Source organism: Rattus norvegicus, chromosome 12, assembly GCF_036323735.1.
Source record: "Rattus norvegicus strain BN/NHsdMcwi chromosome 12, GRCr8, whole genome shotgun sequence".
In the NCBI taxonomy this organism is placed as follows: domain Eukaryota; kingdom Metazoa; phylum Chordata; class Mammalia; order Rodentia; family Muridae; genus Rattus; species Rattus norvegicus.
In genome coordinates this window covers 17,608,155-17,635,647 of record NC_086030.1, presented here as the reverse complement: position 1 = coordinate 17,635,647, position 27,493 = coordinate 17,608,155, and the positions used below count along the sequence as shown (strand labels likewise).

At 48.1% G+C, this 27,493-nt stretch overlaps 1 protein-coding gene across 4 annotated transcripts in view; it reads left to right on the top strand.

The window, feature by feature from the left end:
* The window catches only part of Sdk1 (sidekick cell adhesion molecule 1), a 986,485-nt gene that overhangs the window by 842,267 nt on the left and 116,725 nt on the right, over window positions 1-27,493 (top strand). For all 4 annotated transcript variants that reach the window (XM_063271861.1, XM_039089863.2, XM_039089864.2 and 1 more), the window contains 6 exons: window positions 10,681-10,790; window positions 13,258-13,408; window positions 14,424-14,661; window positions 20,489-20,604; window positions 22,441-22,630; window positions 25,656-25,754. In XM_063271861.1, coding sequence (XP_063127931.1) covers window positions 10,681-10,790; window positions 13,258-13,408; window positions 14,424-14,661; window positions 20,489-20,604; window positions 22,441-22,630; window positions 25,656-25,754 — 904 coding nt within the window. The remainder of the gene's footprint in view (window positions 1-10,680; window positions 10,791-13,257; window positions 13,409-14,423; window positions 14,662-20,488; window positions 20,605-22,440; window positions 22,631-25,655; window positions 25,755-27,493) is intronic.

Here is a 27,493-nt window from a genome sequence, read left to right as displayed (position 1 = left end):
GAGAAGCTTATAGGGAGGGAGTTCCTGGTCCCTGGTGGTGGGTTTTTATGTTTGTTTGTTTTTTTCTGAGACAAGATCCGTGTGTGTGTGTGTGTGTGTGTGTGTGTGTGTGTGTGTGTGTGCGCGCGCGCGCACGCGTGCGCATGCATGCGCCCATGTGTTCACACACAGAAAATGAAATCAAGTGATTTCATCTCTCCTCTCTCTCTCTCTCTCTCTCTCTCTCTCTCTCTCTCACACACACACACACACACACACACACACACACACACACATACACAGTCTGGACTGTCAGCCAGCAATCTTGAGTGACCCTCTGTCTCTGACTCCCCAATCCCCCTCACTTAGGTTGCAGGGGAACATGGCCACACTCATCTTTTTATGAAGGTGCTCAGGATCCAAACTCAGGTCCCCATGCTTGCATAGCAAGTTTTAAACTTATGTAGTTCTGGCTGGCCTTGAACATAAAGCCATTCTCCTGCCTCACCCACCACAGTGGGATTATAGGCATGGGCTAATGTGCCTGACTTCTTATTCTGGAATTGGGAGGCCAGCAGATCTTGGGCCAAGTGGTATTGAAAGGGAACTTTATTTCTTCAACATCCCTTGTCAGGCATTGGAGGGGAGGGGCAGATGGGCCACAGTCATCACTGTGGTTTCCATGGGAAACAACAGGAGAGATTGGGAAGCCGTGTGGGAAAAAGCAATGGTAGCCCATGGTGGTCCCTGCCTGTGATTTGGGATTTGAATTGGCAATAAAGCCTTGAGCATCCAAGAGCAACCTTTTCCCAGACAATAAAATTATGGTCCAGTCCTTCAGCACATGAGGCTGTGCAGCAGCAGAGATAGCAGCTCCTAGCACCCCTGAGACCAAAGCAGGAAATGACATCCTTCACCCTAGCAACCTACGATACCCAGCTGTGCTATCCTGTAGGTCAAGTGGACTCTGCATTTGGGGCAGGGAGTAGCATTCTGGCCACATTACTTACTCTGTCCTCAGTAGGGGTCCCTGATCAGATTTTGGGGTGGCTTTATCATCCTTGATTTATGGATAGGGCTAAGCATCTTGGTCTCTCAGGGCAGCCTGTGGTTTTCATGTGGGTATGTTTGCATGTATAGCTCAAGCCCCTCTCCTTGGGTCCTTGTTCCATCCAGTAAAGCAGAGGTCTTCATCAGCATTTTCAAGATTTAGAGGTATTACCATAAACTCCCTGAGTGTGGGGAGGCTTCCTTCTTGTTTTTGGTCCTTGAGAGTGGTCAGACCTAGTGGGGAAGGCAGGACAGACCCAAACTCCAGCCACTCCCTATCTCTCACAGATGCGCAGGGCCCAGCAGTGTGCAAATTAACAAAACTCACAGGATCAAGACCGAAGAGTTAAAGGGAGGTCCAAGTTTGTTCCTAAGTCTGTACAGCTGGGGCTCAGCACCAGAGGCCCCTGATTCAGAAACACAGAAAGTGTTCTGTGTAAAGAAGACTGAAAGACGTCTCCTCCTGGACAGGGGGACTCTTAGGGAGAACTGCACCCTAAGGGGAGAGAAGGGAGGAGTGCGAGGCTCTCTCAGGGGACATTATGAAGCCTGGTGAATGGATGGCCTCACTTAGAGGGGATAAAAGACAGGTACTCTGGACCTAAGGCTTGTTTCTTCCAGATGTATATAGTGAAAACTTCCCCCATAGGAGCATATTAAGAGTGGGGGCTTTGGAAGGTAATTGGGACCTCAGGGTGGAGCCCGCTTGAATAAAGTTAATGCCTTTATTAAAAAGTGCTGGGGTGTGGCTCAGTGGTAGAGCCCCTGCCTAGAATCCCCCAGTGAGGGGCTGGAGTGTGGCTCAGTGGTAGAGCCCCTGCCTAGAATCCTCCAGTGAGGGGCTGGGGGGATGGCTCAGTGGTAGAGCCCCTGCCTAGAATCCCCCAGTGAGGGGTTAGGAGTATATGTCATTAGTAGATCACTTGCTTAGAATCCCTCAGTTTGGGTCTGGGGCTTGATGGCAAAGTACTTCCTAGCATGCATGAGACCCTGGCTTCTGTTCCTTGCATTGCATTTAAAATGAAAATAGTACAGCAGAGAGCTCCCACCCTCTTAATACTACATGAGGGTTCAAATCACCATCACATGCCAGGCCTGGCCTTGCAGCTTCCAGAATTGGAAAGCGATGGGTTTCTGTGGTGTATGTTGCAGCAGACTTTAGCAGCTTAGACACAGCAGAGGTTGCTAGATTGGAGCCTGGGCAGCCAGGGCCAGGACAATGGCATTCTCTTTTAAATTCTTTGAGGCAGATCATTGGCATACTCCAAGTAAAGGCAGACAGCCTCTGATGCGGGGGCCTCGGGGTCTTAGGATGGGCTAGCTGAGTCCACAGGAAGCTCTGTCATCAAGAGACAGCAGAGGAAGACAAAGGACTTTGCCATTTGGGAGCCCTGGGGGGGGGGGAGGGCGGGGGACTTGACAAGCCAGAGGGAAACCAAGAGAGCCAGTGGCTGATCACAGATTAGCACCAGAACAATCCAGAAGGAAATCCAGACAGCCATTTCCCACTCCTGCTTCACAAGATAAGAACATTTAAGGCTGGGGAGACAGCTCTGTAACATGCTTGCTGTTCAAGCACAAGAACCCAAGTTCAATTCTGAACTCTGATGTAAAAGATGAGGTGTGGTGGTGCAGGCTACTCAAGGGACTCTGGCATGATACAGTCAGTAGACTCTGGGTTCAGTGACAGACCCTGTGTCTAAGACCAAGGTGGAGTGGGGATGGAAAGATGGGTCAGCAGTTAAGCGCAGTAGTTGCTCCTGCAGCAGACCCAGTGGTGGTTCCCAGCACCCACACAGCAGCTCACAATTATCTGGAACTCCAGTTGCAGGGGAATCCAATGTCCTCTTCTGACTTCAACAGGAACCAGGCACACAAACGGTATGTGGACATATATGCAGACGAAACACTGAAACATGTAAAATTATTAAATCTACAGTGAAGGAGAGAAAAAGCAGGTAAGGAAACAAGGTAGAACCTCAGGAGGGACAGCAAAGGTGGACCTCTGGCCTCACACACATGCACAAGCACATATGTGTATGTGGGCATTCACACGCACATTCCTGAACACAAACACAAAGAGAGTGGGCAAGAGAGAGAGAGAGAGAAGCACAGAGAGAGAGAGAGAGAGAGAGACAGACAGACAGACAGACAGACAGACAGACAGAGACAGAGAGACAGAGAGACAGACAGAGAGAAACAGAGACAGAGAGACAGAGAGAAACAGAGACAGACAGAGAGACAGAGACAGACAGAGACAGAGATAAAGAGACAGAGAATTTAACAGTAAGACAAGAAACAAAAGGAAACTAAAACTACACTATGCCAGAAGAAAGGCAGCCTCCAGGAGAAAAGGGCTCCACAAATCCTGCCCTTCTCAAAGCAGGCAGCCTCCTTGCCAGCGGAGATCAATCAAGGGCTAAGGAGAATCCCCTTAACAACTCATTAGCTTGCAAGAGTTCCGGATCTGCTCTGGGAACTGGCCTTTGGGCCTCCCCAAGCCTCTAGTTTCTTCCTGGTTGGGCTGTGCTTTTGCCAGAAATGCAAACCCCATCTGTCCCTCTGCCTCCATGCCCTCCAGCACCCCTCATTTGGGGAAGCTTCATTTGGCTCAGGCACGGGGACACCACTCTTGCGAAGTTGCAAGTTTTCCTGCTGACAGCGGAGTTTCAGCCAGGCAGGGTGTGGGGGGCTGGCAGGTTTCCATGGAGTTCTGAGATGTCTCCCCCTCTGCTGGGCTCTGAAGGAAAGGACAGCTGCTTCCTTGTCAGCCCTTCCTCCGTGTACCCTCCTCTCCATCTGCGTGAAGCCCCTGGGATGAAGTTAATGACTGTCCTTGGAGTAGCCATAGAAGTCCTCGGGGCGTGGGGTGCTGAGCAGACACCAGATTCCTCTAGCAGAGACATTCAATATCCTACATAGGCCACCTGATTCCCCCAAAGCTTCCCAGAGGCCCAGCTGAACCAAGAGACTTTTCTCATGCTCAAAACCAGAGCTGTGTAGAAACCGCTTGGCAGGGGTGACAGGCTCTGAGACTTCTGCTTGTTAAATGAATGCACATGTCCAAATGGGTCCTGCTTCCCGGCCAGCTGGTGCCAAATGCAGACCAGCCGTGGTGGCAGGCAAGCCACTGGCCCTCCTGAAGGAGCCTGCCACCTCCTCAGAGGGATTGTGCACTCCTTAAGGCAGTGAAGGACCTGCCACTGCAGAGCGGCGTTTGAAACACGGACATTTCAGCTTCCGTAATAAGCATTGTAAAATACTGTTTGTTGGCTTTCAGAGAATAAAGGGAGAAAGCTTTTCTAAGTCCCATTTTCCCCATGGGAGCTTCAATTTGTTTTATCATTTGAGTCCCGACTCACTCTGCGTCCAGTGTGCTAGTAGTCGCAAGTCACTTACTTCTAGAAGGAAGTTTACTGAGCCAGCGGAGCCAGGCGAGGATTAAAGAGTCCTGGTCTCCTCAGATAAAGACATAAACCTTCAGTCGTAGGAATGTAAGATTCTTTGCCGGGTTCTACAAGAAAAGCCAGTGGTTTGGGCTAGAATGTCTCTTTGGCACCCCATGCCAGCTACCCTATGTGTTGTTCTGGTTTTTAAGTATCACTCACCCGTGCATGTTAAATAAACAGGGCTGAATTCCAGGTTTTACACTGGACCCTTGGGCACAGTGGTGAGTGAAAGCCAATACCTACATGCGAGTGGAAATAATGGGCAGGCAGAACTGCTATGAAGTTTGCCATGTGCCTCTGAGGGCCACACTCAAGCAGGGTGGATGCTTTGCCATTAAAGGGCTGACTAGTAAATCTTCCTGGCAGGATGATCTCTGTTGTGTCTGTGTATCTCTGCCATGGAGTCACAGCTATTAGGAACATACAAACTAATGAGCATGCCTGTGTTCCAATAAAACTTTATCAACAACAACAACAACAACAACAACAACAACAACAACAACAAGAAAGGAGCCAGATTTGTCCTATATGAGCTCAAGTTTACTAGTAGTGAATGGTGGAGCCTTGTTTGATAGGCCATTTGCTGGCTGATTTCCTGAGTGTTGATTGGCCAGAAGCTGTCATGTCAAATACTAATCTGTGAAGTTGCTAAGCTACAGGTTAAGGCTATGCTGCCCTTGTAACCAGCTTTCTTTCTAACATCTTTATCTTCTTTCTTGCTTTACTTTATGTGTGTGTTCTGGTTTGTGGGTGTGGATATGAATATGCATATTGAGGCGACCTTACACCTCACGAAACCTGGAGCTCACTGTTAGAGGATCCTCCCCTCCCTAGCACTAGGATTACAGGCACGTGCGATCTCTAGCTTCTGGCTCCTTTATGAGAGTTTCCAGGGATCAAACCAAAGTCCTCATACCCGCACCGCACATACTTTACTGACTAAGGCATCTCTCCAGCCTGGAAATTCTTTCTTCTGCTGATGCTACAAACTTTGAGTCATATTCTCCTCCAATCCCACTTACCAACCTGCTGGGTCCCTCTTTGACAAGACAAATGAGTCTTTGACACTCACTTTATTCGTATGAGTTCCTTTGAGGAGCATAACCTGACCCTGTCAGAGGTGGGTGAAAGATAGCCTCAGTGTGCAGGATGCGGACATCATGTGCTGTCTGCCCTAGCAGAGATGGAGAGCATCTGGCTACTGTTCGTGGGTGTTTTCAGAAGGGGGAGCCGGAGAACAGGGGGTAGCTATCTTTAGAGGCTTCCAGAAACAATAAAGCAGGGGGTAGCTGCCCATGGAAGCTTCCAGAAGTGGGAGCAAGAAAGTAGAGGCATTTCAAGGAAGCTTCTGGAAAGGACGGACAGTTGCCTAGAAAAGGCAGGGGGAAGCAGACATGTTTGAACCATATTAGAGAGCTCGCATGGACAGAGGTGTTTAAGGCATGTGGTGCGTTCGGGTAATGACAAGCAGTGATTTGGGGACTGTGGCAGGCAGAGTCAGACAATGAGATGGTACCCATCTGTCCCACCTCCAAATCAGGGACATGCAGAAAGGGGATCAATCCAGCAGGAGGGAAAAGTCAGGGATGTGTGACCATGGGTCATACCCCAGTCATACTCCATTGTCCCGGTTGGCTTGCCGGGAGCCCTGAAATCCTATATTGAATGCAGCAGAATGAAAGACCGACAGCAAACTAGACATCCCTCCATAGTGTGCAGTGAAGACACCAGCATGGGACAGGGTGTTGGATCGCACTGGTGCTGTTTGCATTTTGATGTTGATTCCGGTTCCCCAAGAGGGGCGGATCCCAATAGGGAGTGAATCACTTGCTCAAGGTGGCTTCGTGTGGACCTTCTCCCCATTTTAACTTGTAAAATAAAGGCTAGAGCCAGTGGTTGGGCAGTGGAAGGGAAGGTGGAACTAAAAAGTTTTAGAGAGAGAGGGAGAGAGGGAGAGAGGGGAGAAAAAAGGATGAGGAGAGGAGGAGGTGGTGGAAGGAAAATGGAGCAGAAGCACGTGGCCTAGAGAAACCGCAAGTTATAAGGGATCTCATAGCCGGGGGATAGAATAGAGCAGTGGTGGATCTGCCCAGTCTAGGCGAGCAGCTTGGATTCATATTAATTGAGTTGGGTTTTCCTTGCCCGGGCTTATTTGGGTTGAAGGTTTACCTTCATTTCCAGCTCACAACACTGTCAGACTCAAGGGGAGAAGTAGGGTCCTGTCCTGCCCGCTTTGCCCCCCATAGCACGAAGCTTGATCTTTGTTGATGGAGTAGCAGTCCCTGTGCTCAGTGACAGGAGCTCGCTTGAGCTGCCAGTGGCCAGCCAGGCCTCATCCTCTCCTCTGAGTCGCAGCTCAAGGGTTACCACTTCTCCTTCAATTTGTTTGGTCACATGACAAGGTGGCCCTGAGTCCCAGAGCCACCACCCTGATCCATGTGGCAGCATGGATCCCCTGACCATGGCATGTAACCCCTGACCAGGTCATTTCTGGGGCCATCCACAGGGTCAGAGAAGCACCTAGGCCTAGGTAGCTGTCCCTAAGCCAAAATGGAAGACAGACAGAGTCAAACGTGCTGGGCAGGGAGGCAGAGGAGGACCCAGAGGATGCCTAGGACTACCCTTCATTCAAGGAGGGTTTGTGAAGTTGGGGCTGGAGGGTAGAGACAGCAGGGAAAGCGTTTAGTCAGGCTGCGGTGACTAGGAGGATCAATTAAACTCTGTGAATATCCACTGCCCCTTCACTCAGTCACAGAAGACCTGGGAGATAAAAGATATAGCAGTGGCCCTCTCTGCGGAGCTCAGGTGGCAGGAGTAGAGGCTAGACCTCCAGAGCTATCAAGGTTTGTGAAGATGGGAGCACTCTCCTGCCGCAGCCTTGCAGGTGGCCACATCTCTCCCTCTATTGCCCTGCTTCAACTGCCTCGCTCGCTGCAGAATCCCAGCCGCTCATTAGCTGCTCTGACCTGCGGCTCTTTCTCTACCAGGTGTTCTGGCCAGCATGCCACCTTAAATGTTAATGCTGCTTTTAAAACTTGAGATGAAATTCACAGAACACTAATTTTGCCATTTTAAAGAGGACAATTCTCAAGGTAGTAGATTCAGAATGTATTTCTACCTTTTCCAACTAAGTCTCAGCACAAGGCTTTTCTCTAAGAGCTCCTGCTTCCCTCTCAATCCACCCCTGCTCCCCACCCACCCACCCCTGCTCCCCTCCCACCCACCCCTGCTCCACTCCCACCCACCCCTGCTCCCCTCCCAACCACCCCTGCTCCCCTTCCACCCCACCCCTGCTCCCCTCCCACCCACCCCTGCTCCGCTCCTACCCCATCCCTGCTTCCCTCTCAATCCATCCCTGCTCCCTTCCTACCCCTTGTCCTTCCTCACTCCACCCTTGCTTCTCTCCCACCCCACCCCTTCCTTCTGAACCCTTCCGCCCCATCCCCAAGCATTTCAAAAAGGAGTTTCTTATGCCCTGTGGACTCAGGGACAGGCTTCTTTCACCCAGCACAGCGTTTGTGAAGTCTGTTCACCTGAAAGCCAGTGCCAGTGCCAGTGCCAGTGCCAGAGCCAGTGCCAGTGCCAGCGCCAGCACCCCAGGCCTTGTCATGGTGAAATAAGCTCCCTGCTCATCTGGAAATATTTTTACCCTTGGTCTGCGCTGCACAGAGCACTGTGAACTAGAGTGTACAAGTGCCTTTAGGTATATGCAGGTGAATACAGACGTGTGCAGCTTCACATAAGCGTATGGAGGCACATATAGATGTGTGTAGGTATGTACATGTATGCTACTGTACATACAGGTATATAAGTGTATGCCACTGTGTACATATCTGTGGATATAGTCATATATGCAGGCTTGTATGGGTACATAAATGTGTGTATACTGTCAGTCGTGTTCCGGTGAATGTGGGTGTGTGCAGGTGCATACAGCAGTGTGAAGGTATTCACATGTGTGTATATCCATACACGTACATGTGCATGGATATAGACATATTGCGCAAGTACAAATATGTGGGTACACTCATGTGTGCACACAGGTGAAGTCATATTCAGGTGCACGCAGGTGTGCACAGGTACCGGTGTGTACACATGTGCAGGAGCATGCAGGTGTGTGCATTAGTGTATGGGGTATGGTGAGCGCCTAGCTCCCCTTCCAGCTCTGCAGTGGTTTTCCTGCTTTAGTCTGGACTACCCACCTCTCAGGCTGCTCCTGCTTGTCTCCAGGAAGCAGGCCACTAGCATTCTTGCTTGCTGGTCCTCCTCATCCTTCATCCTTTGTATCATTTCTGCAACTTACCAAGGTTGCCGTGAATTCTCCCCCACACCCTCCCCTAGTGGCTGGCCACTGCCAACTCAGTCTTCTCTGTGAACTTGATGAGCACAAGACCTGCCGGGTCATTTAAGCCACTTACAAAGTATAAATGCCAGGACAGGGTTGATTCTGGCTGAACTGACTCTCAGCCCACCCTCTGTTTGTGCCCCATGATCCCCTGGGTCACACAGCCACAAGAGTTTCAGAAGTCACAGAGAAGTCAAGGAGCCACAGGCTGGAAGACACCGAGGTGTCCCCTGGGAGTCTATCTGGGACAGCCCAGGTTGGCATCAGCAGGGTGGATGAAGCTGTGGTCGGCTTGCTCGGGCAAAGCAAGTGACTAGGGTCAGGTTAGAGGTCACAGGAAGTGCCAGTGTCCAAATGCTAACTGAGTAAGCCATGGGACATGATCCCAGAAGGAGAGGAGAATGCTAGGGGAGTCCTAGGGACAGCCCAATGGGGCCTCACGGGCCAACTTGGAAAGGACAAGTGTCTGTATACACTCCTTAGATTAGCTCTGCCCTGAGGTGCTTGCGTGGATGTGGGTACACATAAGTGTGCATGTACAACTATTTACTCTTGTATGTGTATGTATCCGAGTGTGTATGCGTGTGTTCATGTGTGTACATGTGTTTGTGTGTGTTCATTTGTTTATATTCACATGAGTGTGCATGTCCATGTGTTTGTGTGTGTGTGTATATGAGTGTATATGTGTTAACCTATATGGGTATACCTCTGTGTGTGTGTGTGTGTGCGTGCGTGCGTGCGTGCATGCGTGTGTGTGTGTGTGTGTGTGTGTGTGTGTGTGTGTGTGTGTAGAGACCAGGGTCCACCTCAGGTGTCATTTTTCAGGCACTGTTTATTTTGCCTGGCTTTGTTCTGTTTTGAGACAGTCATTGGTCTCATTGATTGGTCCAATCAGAGAGACCCAAAGAATCTGTCTGTCTCTATCTTCTAAGCTCCAGAACTGCACATGTGTGCCACCATGCCTGGCTTAAAAGTACATTGTGTGTATGTGTATGTGTATGTGTATGTGTATGTGTATGTGTATGTGTATGTGTATGTGTATGTGTGTCTGTATGGATAAATGAGTGCAGTACCACTAGAGGCCACAAGAGGACAAAAGATTCCCTGGAGCTGGCATTACAGGGGGCTGTGAGCTGCCCGGTGTGGGGGCTGGGCACTCATCTTAGGGCCTCTGCAAGGCCCCGCATGCTCTAACTTCTAAGCCATGTCTCTAGCACGCATGTCCGGTTCTGAGGATCACTCTCAAGTCTCTGTGCTTGTGTGGCAGGTGCTTTACTGGTTGGGCCAGCCAGGCAGCCCCCAGGGTACTTTGTGGAGAAGGGACAAGGCCTGCATGCCTCCCTAATGTTAAGCAGAGACTCCACCTCTTTTGTATAATGTGCAAGGCCAGTGGAGTGTGTGTGGCTATGCTTGGGGAGGAAAAGATCAGGGCGTCCTGTGGAGCCAGCAAGTGATATAAATGGCTCCGGACCCCAGTGAGGAGGACATCTGTGCCAGGACTTCATCAGTGTGCATGGTGGGATCCTGCTGAGCCTTCCCTTGAGCCTCTTTTCCTTGTCAGATGAGAGGACAAAGCAACATGTCCATCATGCAGAATCAAAGCCACAGGACCAGCCCTCCTGAGGCCAAGTTCTCGACTGAGTTTTGAACTAAAACCCTCCCAGATGTTGTGTGTGCTGAGAATAACAGGAGCCCAAGTGTCCATGGCAGGAGAGGTGTGTGTGCAGGAACCAGTGCCTCCCATGTATGACATACATGGTGGCTCTGCTCAGCCCATCACACCCAGGCAGATGTGTACAGGACACCAGGCAGCCTTGTCACTGTGGTGAACCCAGTCCATCTCAGGATCTCTTTCCACAGGTCGGTGCAATCGGGGATGAGGAGGAGTGGGTCACGCTCTATGAGGAGGAGAACGAGCCTGATGCCCAGATGTTGGAGATTCCAAACCTCACGCCCTACACACACTACAGGTGAGAACCACAGGTGGGAAGCAACCACAGCTGGATGTGTTTGTAGTGTGAGAACCAGATGTCATATGGAAATTAGGATTCTCAAGTAGAGAGCTGGGGAGATGGTTACACTGGTAAGTGCTTGATTTGCAAGCATGAGGACCTGCATTTGGATTCCTAGGAACCCATTAAACCTGCCTGAGGGCCATGGCACATAGCTATCATCCCAGCACTGGGGCTTGCTAGCCGGTCAATCTAGTTGAAGTGGTCAGATCCAGGTTTACTGACAGATCTGTCTCAAAAAGTAAGGTGGAAAATGATGGAGAAAGACACCCTATGCCAACCTCTGGATTCCACATGTGCACCCATGTTGGTATATCAGAACACACACACACTCACACAAACACAATAGATACACACATACCACCCAAACACACACTCACAGGGAATTCTATAAGTAGTAATAACAGTACGTACACAAAAGCCTTAATCAAGATACACATTTTGAGTACTGTTCCAGTTCATGGTTGGCTTTTAGGCTGACCACATGTTTACATCAAAGCATAACCATGGGAAAGACTCACTATTGCAGTGGTGAAATTACCAGGAACGGCTGGCCGCAGACTCCTAACAAAGCAGATGTCCCAGGCACCCCGTTCTGCTTCCCTTCTGTGACCCTGGAGTTACTGTTCTCACTAATCAAATGCTTAACATGGCATTTAACCTTTCGCTTCTGGATCCTGCCGCTTACCCTGGCAGTAAATCCCCAGCCTCCACAAAGGGGAGTGTGAACGCGAGCTGTTAGCGATGCTATCAGTTCCCGTAACATCGGCGCGAGAGATGAAATTTCCAGTTATCACCAGATGTTGAGTTTGATAATGTCATTGTTCTGCCAGGATGGATACATTCCGTGTAATCGTGGGAAGGAGGGAGTAAGGACAAGCAATTCAGAGACTGAAAGGTGAAATTACATCTTCACGAAGAGCATTTATTTAGCACAATACCAAAGTCAGAATTTTTTTTTAAAGACTAACAAGAGAGTTGTTTTTGATTCTGTTCACTTGAACACTCTTCCCAAGCTTATAGCAGGTGAGTCAAGATCCTCGGTCTTCAAAAGGAAAACATGGAGTTCAGTGAGCCACTAGGACTCAGGACTTGGCATGGGAAATCAACCCATGCCAATGACCAGAAACCACAGTAAGGAAACAAGTGCCCCTGTCTTAAATTCCCATTAATTTAGGAGATCTCTGAAACAAGCATTGTGTGCTCTTGGTTAGGGTTTTCATTATATGTAAATTCAGTTCAAATAATTATCAAGGAAGAAGACACGACCAGCTATGGTGGTGCAAGCTTGTCATACCAGCTACTGAGGAGGCTAAGGCAGGAGAATTGTAATTTCAAGGCCTTTCTGAGCTACAGAGTGAGTTCAAGGTCAGGCCAAGCAACATATCAAGGCTCTGTCTGGGAAGTTTAAAATGAGCCGGAAGCATGGCTCAACAGTAGAGCCCCTGCCTAGAATCCCCCAGTGAGGGGCTGGGGGCGTGGCTCAGGGGTAGAGCCCCTGCCTAGAATCCCCAGGGAGGGGCTGGGGCATGGCTCAGGGGTAGATCCCCTGCCTAGAGTCCCCCAGTGAGATTCTCAGAGGTAGAACACTTTTGCTTAGCATACTAAAGGCCCTTACTTTCTAAGGAAGTAGAGGTCAGTCTTCAGACTGAAGGCCTCATGTGCACTTTTTACTGTGCTACACACCCAGATAGATGTAGACTACAGCAATGCCCTTGACCATTCAAAACACTGGACTTCAAAACTGTGTTTGGTGACAATATTGTGACATTTGGTTCTATTGAAGGACCTCAATCCCTGAGGCTTACCCTGAACTTAAGTTAGCCAACATCAACCAACCACTTAAACTTCTACCTATCATCTCCACCAAATCTGCTTCACCTGGGAACTAAATCAGCCTGAGTCACAGGAGACCACATTCTGAAGGCTTTTACAGAAAGGCACTCCTTTTCCTGTTGCTGTCATAAAATACCTGGAGAAAAGCAGCTTAAGGAAGAAAAGAAGGGTTTGTTCTGACTCTCAGTTCAAGGATGCCGGCCATGGTAGTAGGGAAGCTAATCCAGCAGGATAGGGAGGCAGCCTGTTCACCAGCAGGAGGCGGAGAGCTGTGGCTGCCTGCTCTCCTTTATGTACACAGTCCAGAATCCCAAGTAGGGAATGGTGCCACCCACAGTGAGCAGGTCTTCCCACCTCAATGAATCTACTCAAGATAATCCCTGCAGGCATGCCCAGAGGAGCATTGACAATTAACACTACCCATCAAGGAGGCCATAGATGGGATCTATATTCTTCACCATCTCAATTAGGTGTCCTTGAGTCATGGCCACTGTGGTACAGAAGGACACATGTGTAGGGAGCACCCAAGGAGGCGCCGATCTTTTCTGTTGCCTTTTGGAATAATAACAGATTGTGCTTTCCCCTCCAGGTTTCGAATGAAGCAAGTGAACATCGTAGGTCCCAGCCCCTTCAGCCAGTCATCCCGGGTCATCCAGACCCTGCAGGCCCCACCTGATGTGGCTCCAACCAGCCTCACAGTCCGAACAGCCAGTGAGACCAGCCTGCGGCTACGCTGGGTGGTGAGTCAGGGGCTATAGGTAGAAGTTACTAGTTGTACCTTCCAGGTTTGCTGGGGAAATCAGAGCTTAGCCGTATCACATTCAGGTGGTTTTCCTCATCAAAGCTAATCCCATTATTAGACCACAAAGTATTACATTGCACGATTAGTGTAAGATCTAAGAACAGCCCTGGATTTCTTATTAATTGGTAGCATTGCTTGCTCTCTTCTTGGAACTCCAAGTGCTCTTTGAGGGAAGAACACAGAGAGTGCTAAGTGCAGGATCTTTAAGTCCTTAAGCTTGGTCAACATCGAACCAATACTCAATATTTGTAAGAGAGCCAGTCCAGTGTTTAATCAGAACATTTCTCCCCCAAAATTAAACCAAACTGCATTAAAGGAAATTATTTCCAGCAAAAGTCACTAAAAGAATTTTGTTGAATTGACAGAAGAAAAGTTTCAGGGAAGGTAGATCAGAAAGTTGTAGGGATGAGGTCAGGGAGATGTGGCTCAGTATGTAAAGCCCCTGTTGCCCAAGAGTGAGGACCTGAATTCAGATCCCCAGTATGAAGGCAGGCACGAGGGTGCATAGATATTATACTAGCAGTAAAGAGTGGAGACAGGAGAATTCCTAGAACTTGCTGACAAGCTAGTCCTATAACATTTGTACCAATGGCCATTGTGGTACAGAAAGACTCATGCATGAGGAGCACCCAAGGAGGCCTTGATCTTTTCTGTTGCCTTTTGCTTTGGAGTTGGTGAGCCCTAGGTTTAGTGAGAGACCCTGTCTCAAGAAGGACAATGAAGAGTGGTAGAGAAAAACATCCAACATGTGTTTACCCTCACAAATACATGTGTGTACAACATGTATGCAACCCAATGTGTGCATATGAACAGACACTAGAAAGTTCCAAGAAATTCACCTAAGAAACATGCTTTGCGTGGAGTTAGACCTATAGGATGGGTTTATTCTTGAAGACCTTCAATGTTGACAGTTATGAGGTGTCCACTCATGCCAGGCTATTGTTCATTGCCAGCCTCTGCCTGATTCCCAGTACAATGGGAACCCCGAGTCTGTGGGCTACAGGGTGAAGTACTGGCGTTCAGACCAACCATCCTCAGCTCTGGCCCAAGTCGTCAATGACCGTCTGGAGAGGGAGCTGACCATTGAGGAGCTGGAGGAGTGGACAGAGTATGAATTGCGGATGCAGGCCTTCAACGCCATTGGGGCTGGGCCCTGGAGTGAGCTGGTGCGGGGCCGTACACGGGAGTCAGGTGAGAGGGAGGTAATACAGGTATGGAGACAAGGTTCCCTCTGTGTCTCTGTAGAGATGGAGTTTGGTGGGCTTGGATTTCCACATCCCTGGGTAACAGAGTCTCCTTATGGCTCACCTGTGTCAGAATATAAAAGAGTCCAGGCTTTGTTGGTAAGCAAAGCTCTGTATAGGCTCTCTTAGTGTTTTGTTTTTGTTTTTGTTTCCCAGTTGCTGTAAAACACACTGGCAAAAGTAACTTCAGGGGCAAGGGTATTATTCGGTTAAAGGTTTGAGGTTTTGGTGGGGAAAGCATGGCAACAGGAGTATCAGGCAGCCAGCTACATTTGTATCCACAGCTGGTTACATTGTATCCACAGCTGGTCACGTTGTGTCCACAGCTGGCTACATCATTTTCACAGCTGGTTATATTGTCTACAGTCAGGGAAAAAGAGAGCAGTGAACTCAGCTGCTTAGCTCCCTTTCACCTTCATACTCCATCCAGGATCCCAGGACAGATAATGATGCTGCCTCCTAAGAGCTTCTTTCCCCCTTAGTAAACACACTCAAAATAACTCCTCATAGACCTGGCCAGGGACTAACCTACTTCAGACAGTCCTTCATAGGTGTACCTAGGTGCTTGACTCCTGGATGCTTCGAGGGCCTGTCAAATCAATAACCTATAGTAACCATCACCTTCTCACAGCTGTTCCTTTGTATTTAAATGGTGCTGGTCTTAATTTTATGATTTTTAAAGTTAATAATAATGTTCACTATCAATGATAAAAAAAAAATCAAGAAGCAGAGTTTTTCTATGAGATGTCTTTAGTGTACCAGGCATCAAGCCCTTCTCTTCATAAGTGAATGTATACAGCATATTGACAGGGCTGGCTGCAGTAAGAAGAGGCCCCTAAATGGCTTAACGCAGTGGCAGTTGGCATCTCATTAATTTGGATCTCGGGTGGGGATCCTGTATGTTGGTGACTAGCTTATGCTGTGTCATTCAAGAATCCAAGGCTCTGCTTCCAGGGACTAAGCCACTACCTAAATACTATACATGGACTGACCCTGGACTCTGACCCCATAGGTAGCAATGAATATCCTAGTAAGAGCACCAGTGGAAGGGGAAGCCCTGGGTCCTGCTAAGACTGAACCCCCAGTGAACTAGACTATGGGGGGAGGGCGGCAATGGGGGGAGGGTTGGGAGGGGGACACCCATAAGGAAGGGGAGGGGGGAGGGGGATGTTTGCCCGGAAACCGGGAAAGGGAATAACACTTGAAATGTATATAAGAAATACTCAAGTTAATAAAAAAATAAAAAAAAATAAAAAAAAAGAATCCAAGGCTCTGGTATACCATGGGATTAGTCACAGTGCTGGGATTACAGGCACATACCCATCATGCTCGGTGTACACACACTCTCCTGGCTGAGCCACATCCCGGTCCCAAGGCATGCACAGTGTGAGTATGGGAACCCTGCAATGCCGCAGTGAGCATCCCTGCAGAGTCACCATTGTGTGATCAGTATACCTCTGTAGAGACCCTGATTTAAAATAGGATTTGCCAAGACCGGTCAGAGCTCTCTTCCAACTGTAGCTTTCATTAGATCAGCAAGAAAAGACAGACTCGCTCAGCTGTGATCATGTGGATGCCTTAAAACCCTCTCATCCTCCTCAGCTGGGTCTGTGTGACAAGGAAGGGACCTGGAGACTTTTTTAAAGGATAGTTTTTAAATCCAGCAATAAAATGTCTCTTTGAAGATACAGAACTTCTCATGGAAAACTAGAAAGTCATGGATTAAAAAGTATTTTTTGAAGTTTTAAACCTATCAATAGGCACAAAAGAAAAGAAAAACAAAACAAAACAAAATAATTGCTCATAGCAGCAGGAGCTATGCTGGAGCAGCCATTGTAGATCTTCCCTAGGTGTTTGCTTGTTCGTGTGTGTGCTTATCCCTGTACACAGGTGCAGGTACACATGTGTGAATGCACGTGACGGAGGCCAGAGATCAATCTCCTTTGAGACAAGGTCTCTCGTTGTCATTGAGCTTGTCAGTTAGGCTGCACTGACAGCCTAACCCCTCCTCCTGCCTCAGTTTCCCCAGCACTGGGATTATATTGAGAGCCACCACACCCGGCTCTCCCCTGTGCATGGTGTCTTTTCCCTGCATGTAGGTCTTATATGACTGGTACCTGCTGAGTCCAAAAGAGGGCATCAGAGCTCCTGGAACTGTAGTTATAGGCAGTTGTAAACTGCTCGGTGGGTGCTAGGAACTAAACCTGAACCTGAATCCTGTGGAAGAGCAGCCCATGCTCTTAATTGCTGAGCCATCTCTCCAGCCCACTGATTTAAAAGACAAATAAACAAACAAACAAATAATAAAAAATTACAAAACTATGAGCACTGAGACTCAAACTCAGGTCCTCATGAGTGTAAGGCAAGGATTTTACTGTCCGAGCCATCCTCTCAACTATCACAAGTTTTTCTAGAGCCCTCGATACCCATGCTGGATATAAAGGGGCCAGCCTGGAATCCATGGATGCTAGGGGAGAACCCAAAGTCCTCTTTGGAGGCAGTGCTCTTCTATAGGGGACCAAGAGTGCCTGCCCCAGAGATCTACCTGTGTCTGCCTTGGCAGCATAGAAAACGGATGAGCCCAGCACAGCCTGGGCCTGTGTTGAGTCTGGGTTCTGATATGCGCTGTACGTGTGCTCTGGATGCTCCCAGAAGAGAAATCAATGTACAAGTCTGACTGCAGAACCCAAAAGCACAAAGAACCACAACAAAAAGGTAGATCAATCAGGCTCCATCGAAATTAAAGTGTCAGGGCTTTAAATAGGAATAGAGGAAATATCATATAGGAAATAAAAAGACCCTCAACTGGAGGATTCCTCTCCAAGCGCTATGTCTGACAAAGGGTTCAGCTATAAATACCCAATACCTCTTCCCTCACAATGAAAAGGCAAATGATCCTATTAAGAATGGAGCAAATGCCTGCACAGACAGTTCTCCAGAGACAGAGACAAATGGCTAACAGGCACACGGGGAGGGGCTCAGCATCATTAGCCAGGAAGCAGATGCAAATCCAAGTCATAAGGAGATGCCCCTCCATACCCATAGGAAGGTCCAAACGGAAACCACAGCAGAGTGAATGCTTGCACGATGTGCAGGATTCAGAGCCTTGCACACCGGGCAGCGGTTGGCATTGTGCAAAACCTGAAATAGACTCACCACCCAACAGTGGCTAGCACACTCTTAGGCATACTCCTGCCTTGTGGCAACAGAATATGTGACAGGAAGCAAGCTTATGGGAAGGAAGGGGTGGCTGCAAATCTCAGTCCTGGCCACAGTTGTGGTCAGGGAAGGTGGACACGGCAGGAGTGTTATGCAGATGCAAAGAGGGTTCAGGGAGCCATGAGTTCTAGCTCCTCTTACGCAGTCCAAGAACTTAGCCCAGTGCTGACACCGGGTAATCAAAACAGTCTTTTCTCTGACACTTAAAAATAATGCCACCAGGGCCAGCTAGATGGTTCATTAGGCAAAAGTACTTGGCAGCTTGAGTAGTGAGCGTGTTCTTTCATAGCTGTGGAAGCCTGAGCCTGGGACCAGGTGTCCCGGGGCTTGCACCCTAAGGGAGGCTCTATCCAGGATCTTCCATAGCAGAACCACAGCCTCTGTTGCCTCCTTGGCTCATGCTTGCATCTCTGTGACCTCCCTGTAGCCCTGTCCTTGCATGCCTATAATGTCCACTCCACACAGCACTGCAGAGACATATGTCCAAGAGATGCTATGACCTTGAAATGCGCCCTCCTTCTTCAGCCTGGAAGTCCTGGGACAAGGGGTGTCCTTTAGGCTGAAGTCCAGGGAAGCCTTCTGCTCTGTTCGGCTTATCCTTAAACAGTGCATCTTCTGACCACTTAGGTAGTCTCCTGGCTCCATCCTTTCCTGTGTGAACAGACTTTGATATGTTAATGGCTCCAAAAACAAACAAATGGCAATGTATAAGAGTGCCCAACGTTTTGACATTGGGATATGATATTGCCATCTACATGTATTGGGCTATGTTCCCAGCTATCATGGGACACGTGTTGCATAGGCCACAGATTAGACAGATTGACGGAATATAAAATATTTATCTGTAGAGTTGCTGCTGTCTATATTCACATTGTATCTGATTCCATCATATCCAAGACAGCTGGTTCCAGCAAAGAAAACTCACCCTGACAAAAATGCCTAAATGTAAGAGAATTGTGTTACATGCACATGGGTCAAAAACTGTGAAGACTGCCTCCTAGGCGATTCCATAACAAAATGGTCATTTAAATGAAATACAACGGGAAGTGGGGAGGTGTCTGAGGACAACCTCAAACACCGCAAAGTAAGTTGCAGGTCAGACTGATACATAACAAGTACCGTCTCATGAATATATATATATATATACATATATATATATATATATACATATACATATACATATACATATACATATACATATATATATATATATATATATAAAGGCTGCTTGCCTTGCAAGCATAAGGACCTGAGTCTGAACCGCAAGCATAAGGACCTGAGTCTGAACCCCAAACCCCATGTTAACAGGTAGATGTTGTAGCTCATGCTTGTAATCCCAGAGTTGGGGAGGTAGAGACAGGATTGCTAGGGCTCTAACCTAGCCTAATGTGTGAGCCCCAGGCCATTGACAGACCTTGTGTCAAAACCTAAAATGGCTAAGGAACAAAACTCAGGGTTGACCTCTAGTTTATATATACATGGTGCACATGCAGTAAAGTGTACATACATACAGAGAGAGAGAGAGAGAGAGAGAGAGAGAGAGAGAGAGAGAGATACCTGCAAACCCATAGACACACATACATATTCACACAAGAGACACACATGGAGATGTACATGTATACTTACATACACACACACACAACACACACACACACACACACACACATGCCACAATAAATAGAATGAAATATAGTTTTCCTAAGCCTTCTATTTCCAGGCCCAGGGCTGCAACCCAATAGTAGAGTATTTGTCAAGCATGTGTGAGGCCCCAGGATCTATCCCCAGTACTAAAAACACAGAATAGACAACCAAGTAGATCAACTTAGTTCTCTGTTTATCTGCAAAAAGCAGAGGATACACCTTCTTCCCACTGATCATTGGAGATTTAACTCAATTAGGAATCTGAGACACACACAAGTACTAGGCCAAACTCCACTGACCCTCCCTTCATATTCAGCAACATAATCCCTGGGGTCTGTCCCTCTGTCCATCACCACACCACTGTCCACTTCTTCTGTCCAACCGTCATGGACCTCCATGTCTAGCTAGTGAACTAGAATCCATCTAAAGTTGAGGAATTCCAATTCAAGATAAAAGCCTGCAGCTCTTTAAGTTAATATCCGAAACAGACGGAGAGGATTTTCTTGCTGGCCAGACTCAGGTAGAATTGAGTTCTAAATACCCAGGATTTATGGAATTTGTTGCTCATATTAAAGAGATTTACATATGTGCTGTGCACCTGCAGGCTTATCTGATCCACCTAGGGCATTCAGAATCACTGCTGTTTCAAGGACAGATTGAGTGGGGTGTGTGTGTGTGTGTGTGTGTGTGTGTGTGTGTGTGTGTGTGTGTGTGTGTGTTATGTATGCATGTGTCATATGTGTGCAGAGGTACATGAGTATGATGTGTGTATGCACATGCATTTGCATGTGTGCGATGTGTGTGTGTGTTTGTGTGTGTGTGTGTGTGTGTGTGTGTGTGTGTGTGTAAATGGCCTTCTGTTCATAGAAGGCAAGAGACAGCTGCCACTAATTGTGTGAAATGTTCTTTCGCAGTTCCTTCAGCATCTCCTGAAAATGTGTCTGCAGAGGCTGTCAGCTCCACCCAAATCCTACTGACTTGGGCTTCGGTTCCTGAGCAGGACCAGAACGGGCTCATCCTAGGCTACAAGGTACATGTTTACGATGACTTTGCTCACCTTCAGGGTGGTAGTAAAGTGTCACAAATCTGTCACTCAAGCAAAGAAAAGTTCATAACTATGTTAGCTATCTTGTCTGGGAAAGATGGACTGGGAGAAGTGCTTTCTGGTCATCATTCAGGAGGCAAATACAGGCAGGTACAGGCAGGACCCTGACCAGCAAGCCAGGTCCTGGCTCTGTCTACTCTGCCTGAAGCACCCTGGGCCTGTGAACCATGCAGCTTCTGTCTCTGACTTTGTGAAAGAGTATGATCACGGTGGTCACTTCCCAGAGTTGCTATGAGAAATTAGGGACTGTATGGAAAGTGGCCCCTGCTTCTTCAAAGTGCTGATTTGCAGTGGGCCTAGGCAGGGCTGACTTCTGTTGGAGTTGGACCTTCCTAGCTTCTCTGGGTCTTCTAAGCTGCTACCTACACTTTAAAAACTCCTATTTCTTTCTCCTCTGTCAAAAGTGACCTTGCTCTTTCTCTAGCTCTAGTCTCCCAAGCAGCACAAAGAACTCTGGATCTTGTCACTAATGCTATACTACTCTCATTGATTGAATGGACTAGAACAATAGAGCACTGGCCTAGATAGAATCTGTCAGTTGAGGGGCTAGGGCGTGGGTCAGTGGTAGAACACCTGCCTAGAATTCCCCACTGAAGGACTTGGGGCATGGCTCAGTGGTAGAGCCCCTGCCTAGAATCCCCTAGTAAGGGACTGGAATATAGTTTAGTGACCTATTGCTTGTTCAGCATTCATGAGTCCCTGGATTCAGTCCCTAGTATAATAAGAAAGTCCCTTCTACATATCCTCAGTAGATTTTAGGCATTTTCCTCTATTGCCTTTCTGTAACTTTTTTTTTCTGCTTTGGGGGATGGGAGGGGACAACTATTTATTATTAGACAGGATATCACACTGTAGCTCAGGCTAGCCTTGAACTCACTGTAGAGTGTCAGCTGACCTTGAACTCATAGCAGTCTTCCAGCCTGGGCTTTCAATGTGCTTACCACTGTGCCAGGCTGCCTTTCTGTCACTAAGTCCCAATTGCTTTTCCTCTAACCTGTGCTCATATGCATCCCATATCTGCAAGTATTATAACAGCTCCCTCCTGGAGCCTATGTGGCTGTCCTAGGGAGCATGGTAATCCAGAGTATACCACAGAGACACAACACTGGCAGTCTTCTGCTACACGGCAGTCCTGTTGAGCATGTTCAGTGGACAAAGCTCCATGTCACTCTCCTGGTTCCCATAGTAAAATGGTTCTCAAGCTGTAGCTCTTGGATCACTTACCTTGGAGAGAGTTCATAGGGGATGAACTTAGAGGGAAGACCAAAGAGAGAAGTAGGAGGAGACCCTGGAGGAGCACATCTTGGGCCATCCCTGTTAGAGGCAAGCCTCAGGTGCATGTGGAGAAGAGCAAGCTGCTGGGGCTCAAGAGATTTCATGGAACTACAAGCTCCATTTATAGGAAGCAAGCCATCTGTGCCCAGTATCAAGTCCATGCTTCAGTGGGAGCATTTGGCATGACTATAGTTGAGAGCTTTGGATCTTGCCAAATTGTGCCCAGGCAGCCAAATCACCAAGCTATGGGCAGAGCTGTGTGACTCCAGCCACTCTTCTGGAGTATAGTTGCCTCGTGGCCACCTTCCCCCTTGATGCCAGTGGATAGAAATGAGATCCAAAACTTCTTCAACACAGCTGCCCTCACAAAGAAAACCCAGTTGGTTGGGTGGTCCTTGCCAGTCAATTCTAAGCTGGTACCCTGCGTACAGGGAGGCCCCTTCCAAGTACGCACTGAGCTGTAACCATCTGCACGTGATGCTTCAGGTTTTATACCGTGCCAAAGACCTGGACCCAGAGCCCAGGAGCCACGTGGTACGAGGGAACCACACACAGTCTGCACTGCTGGCTGGCCTGCGAAAATTCGTGGTCTATGAGCTCCAAGTGCTGGCGTTTACACGGATTGGGAATGGGGTCCCCAGCTCACCCCTCATCCTGGAGCGCACCAAAGATGACAGTAAGTACATGGTTGGTCCTGCTGCCTTCTGGCTTAGTTTTCCAATCCAAACAATTCAGACTGTAGTGGTTCTTAATGTAAATTTTGAACCACTTTTTTTTCTTTCTAGTTAATGGAAACAAAACAAAAATTGTTTCCAGTCACTGGGCATTTATGTGGCCAGTTTGAGCCTGGGGAGGATTTTTACACCCTGATTATGGACTATGAGGAGTCTCGATGCTAAATGTGCTATGGGCAGGGATGGGAGGGTTGGCTACGTTGTGAACCACGAGTCCATCCCCTTATTAACAGCTCTACAGATCTAGATAAAACTCCTCTCCAGCCCTCCGTGTCCATTCTCCTGGGGATGGTGGGTCTCACCATTTGCATTCAGATTGTTAATTATAAGTTTTTGCACAGAAAGCAGCATGTTTGACAGCACCCAGGGGTCCCCAGGTTCTGGTGCTTCCAGATTTGAGTAACAAGCACATCTTGCTGGCTTTGTTTTTATGGAAGTCTAAATCATCAGTAAATATGTTTTTCCACTTTGCAGATGTGAAACACTTAAAGGTTAGCTCCTTCACACGTTCGTTATTTAACAGGCCGTAATGAATATGTCAGGGGGGAAATACTGATCTGCCTAACGCCCACCTCGGGATCAGAAGTGTCTGATGGGATGGAAACAACAATATGGTTGTTTAAGCATCTTCTTGGATAATGAGCTACAATGTGTTCTACTTACTCCACGGAGAGAGCCCTGTCTCCCTCATTCACACAGCCTCTGGATCTGGCCTTGGCTCTGAACTTCTCATCTCTCCCTATGGTGTGACCAAATGCCTGAGCAATAACCTAAGAGAAGGAGGGTCAATTTGGTTCACATTTGAGGGTGCAGTCCATCCCAGTGGGGAAGGCATGGCGGCAGGAAGCAGGCAGCTGGTCTCATTGCTACCACAGCTGAGAGGTGAACGCTGGTGCTCAGCTCACCCTCTCCTTGTTATTCAGGCAATGACCCCAGCCCATGGGATGGCGTCAGTCACGCTTAGGATGAGCCTTCCCACCTAGGACAGGCTAGTCTTGAAAGTCTATCATGGACCTTCTCAGAGGTCTGTCTCTTAGGCAATTCCAGATCCTGTCACATTGACAGTCGAAATCACCACTGCTTCTGTGGGGTGACCCCTCAGCTTTCTCCAAGACAAGAGGCGGGAGTTAGATGGGAGGTTCAGGGGAAATAGTGACTAAGCCACGTTAGTAAGCTGCAAGTTGTACTCATTATTGCTTCTGTTTAGTCCTAAGAAAAGAAGGGAGAGACCCTTCAGAAACGTCTCCGTGTTCACGGCCATTATTCCCCCTAATGGACACATCTAATCGGGCAATGATTTTTTTTCTTTTATTGTTATGTTATTTATATAAACACATCTTTGACACGATCCAGTCAGCCTCAGGGACAGCTCAGGAGGTCATTGCTATGTCACACTGGTGTTATAAATTAGTCCTGACATTCAAGCTTGTGTCCTCTCTTGAACATTTATTTCACCCATGTATGGGCGTCATTACACACATCCAAATCCACCCTCCCAGAATGGACAGTTCTCCACATTCTGTTTCTTCATTGGTTTACCCCATGCTCCATGCGTGGAAATCGATCCATGATTAAGTCCGCACACTGGCCGCACACTCACTTGCCTATCCGTTTAAGCAAATATATTTTATGAGGGCTAAGACCCTATTATTCAATCGTTCCACAAGACATAACGGCATTTTAAATTATCGGTGCGCTGAACCACTCAGAAGAATTATTATATGCATCTGTGAGCATCGGCTCTTAATTTTCTAAGACAGGGCAGGGGAGGTGAGGGAAGCGTAGGCCAGGAAGGATTAAAGGATTGTCAAGTACTTCATCAGTGGTGGTGGTGGTGGGGAATGGTGCTAAGGGATAACTCGTTGTATTGGTTACTTGTGTTGTGGCTGTAACCAAATACCCAACAAAGTCAAGGTAAAGGACAAAGTCTACTTTGCTCACAGTTTGAGGGTACACAGTCCAGCGTGGTAGTGGGAATGGGGTGGCAAGAGCATGAGGCAGCTGCTCACACTGCATCTGCAGGCAGGAGCAGAGAGAGATGCACGCTGGTACTCAGTTCACTTGCTACCTTCTATCCAATCGAGGACACCATCCCATGGAATAGGGACACCCATACTCAGAGTGGGTCTTCCACCTCAGTTAACCCAACTAGAAAGCCCATCACAGACATGGCCAGAGGTGTATCTCCTAGCTGATTCTAGACCATGTCAAGTTGGCAGTCAGTACTAACCATCATAGTTGCCAAACGCCTGGTCTACAAGCTTCAGACCCAGCAAAGGAATCTGGTCTCATATTGGTGAAATATTTACTTCAGCGTCATAGGTGACTCTCAGGCTAGTGTCGCCATGTCCTGCAAGCATAGTTTCTGAGCATGGTTTTCTAGGTCAGATGGTCAGGATTCCAAATAAAGTGTGCTCTTCAAAATCATAGAGTCACATAGAGCCAGTGAGGGTCCAGAAGTGCTTCACCGAAAACATGGGCAGGGTAGGTAACGCACCCGTGATCGTCCATAAAGTGCCTACTGAATGAGTGTGAGTGCCTGAGTTCAATTCCCCTAAAGCCTGGTATAAAAAATAAAAATAAAAGGGGGGGGGGCTGGAGAGATAACTCAGCAGTTAAGAATGCTGACTGTTCTTTTTCAGAGGACCTGTGTTCAATTCCTAGCACCCATATTGGGCAGCTCATAACCACAGGTAATTCTGGCTCCAAGGAGTCTGATACCTTCTCCTGGCCTCCATGAGCAACTATACACATACAACATCTATCACAGATCTATACACATAATAAATAAATAAACAAAAAAAAACCAAATAAATCTTTTTAAAAAGTAAACAGATTTTTTAAACATAAATAAAAATAAATAAATAAAAAGGTGGTACCACCACTAGGAGATCCACGGCAGCCGTTAGAGCATGAGGCTGTCCACAGAACCCAGTGTGACTCCTGCCTCACTGTGCTTTCCTTCAGCCCCAGGTCCCCCCGTGCGGCTGGTGTTCCCCGAAGTAAGGCTTACAGCAGTGCGGATCGTGTGGCAGCCCCCAGAGGAGCCCAACGGTGTGATTCTGGGTAAGGAACACTGTGTGTGTGGTGGGGGTGGGGGGAGATGAGGAATGGCAGAGAGAAAGGGCAGGAGATTTGTTCTCTCCTACTTCTACTAGACAATGAGCAAGTGGACATAAATCACGCCAGCAGCAGCAGCCAGCATCTCCTGGACACCGAGCGAGCATCATAGGCCTTCTTTGTTCTCAAGCAGGGCACTGAGGCTTTCTTCTGGAATGAAATTTACATGGTATTAACCCAGAATTCCCTACATCTGTTTGTGGTCCACGGCAAACCCATTCGTAATCAGCCTCCCCGCACTCTGGGCTGTGCCGGCGTTGTTTAGGAAATGGCAGGCTAGTTTTTCATAGCGGATGCTGACCCGGCTCTCGGAAATATCGTCTCCCACCATGAGGCCTGCACTGACCCCCCCCCCCCCCCAGATGAGAGAGGCTGCTGGGAAACGCAGCTCTGATCAGATTGACAGGAAGCCAGCAGATGGTGTTTTAAAGCACCATCAATACCTTCATTTATTTATTTTCTTGCTTGGTCAAATTAAAGAGTCCATGTTTGTTACCATTGCCTGGTGGATCATAGTGAGGTCCAGTCATCCTCAGGTCTCCCGTGGGCCCTGTAGGAAGACAGCTTGACTCGTATGCACATGACAACTGACATAATCCAGAGTCACTAACTGTCCTGCAAGCCAGCCTTCAATAGAGGTTGGGGTGGGTGAAATGCTGTCTTGGAGTTGAATCTCGGGGTGGTGGGGTGACTTCCGCAGCCCTGGGAACACGGAAGGGACCTTGGTGGTTTCTGCCTGAGAGCGGAGACAGATCCAGAGCATGGGTGAATGTTCTGTATCTGCCAGAGAGTGTGTGTATCTTAGGTTTTCCTTGTTGTGAGCAGACACCATGACCAAGGCAGCTCTTATAAAGACAACATTTAATTGGGACTAGCTTACAGTATCTGGGGTTCAGTTCAGTATCATCATGGTGGGCAGTTATTATCATGGTAGCGTCCAGGCAGACATGGTGCTGGAGAAGGAGTTGAGAGTTCCACATCTCGATTCCAAAGGCAGCCAGGAAGAGATGGAGACGGTCTTCCACAGGCAGCAGGAAGGTCTCTCTTACTCACCTGACAGAGCTTAGCATGGGAGCCCTCAAAGGCCCACCTATACAGTGACACACTTCCTCCAACAAAGCCACACCTATTCCAACAAGGCTGTACCTCCTAATATTGTCCCTTCCCATTGGCCAAGTATTCAAACCGTGACAGTGTTGCACATGGGAAAACAGGCATTTCAAGAGTAGGGTCCCCGAATATGGCCCAGAGGATGGTTGTCACCAATGACATCCACCTGGTCCCCATTCATAAGACGCTCCGAGTTAGCGGCAATTTCCAGTGAAATTCTTCATCTGAAATGATGGGCCAGTGACAAATGTCTCTGCTGACAACTGCTTTTGATCTTGCCAGTCTAAACCTTGGTTTGAAGGAAGTATTTCACTTTTATTAAAGACAGATTAGGCTAGAGAGAAGACTCGGAAATTAAGAACACTGGCTGCTCTTTAAGAGGCCCCTGGGGTTCGTTCCCAGCACCTACACAACAGCTAACAACTATCTGGCTCCAATTCCAGGGTGTCTAACACTGTCTTCTAATACACACACATACACACACACACACACACACACACACACACACACACACACACCTGGAAACCCATTCATCTCCATCAGCCCAGAGACAGAGACCCCCAAAGGCATGTTTG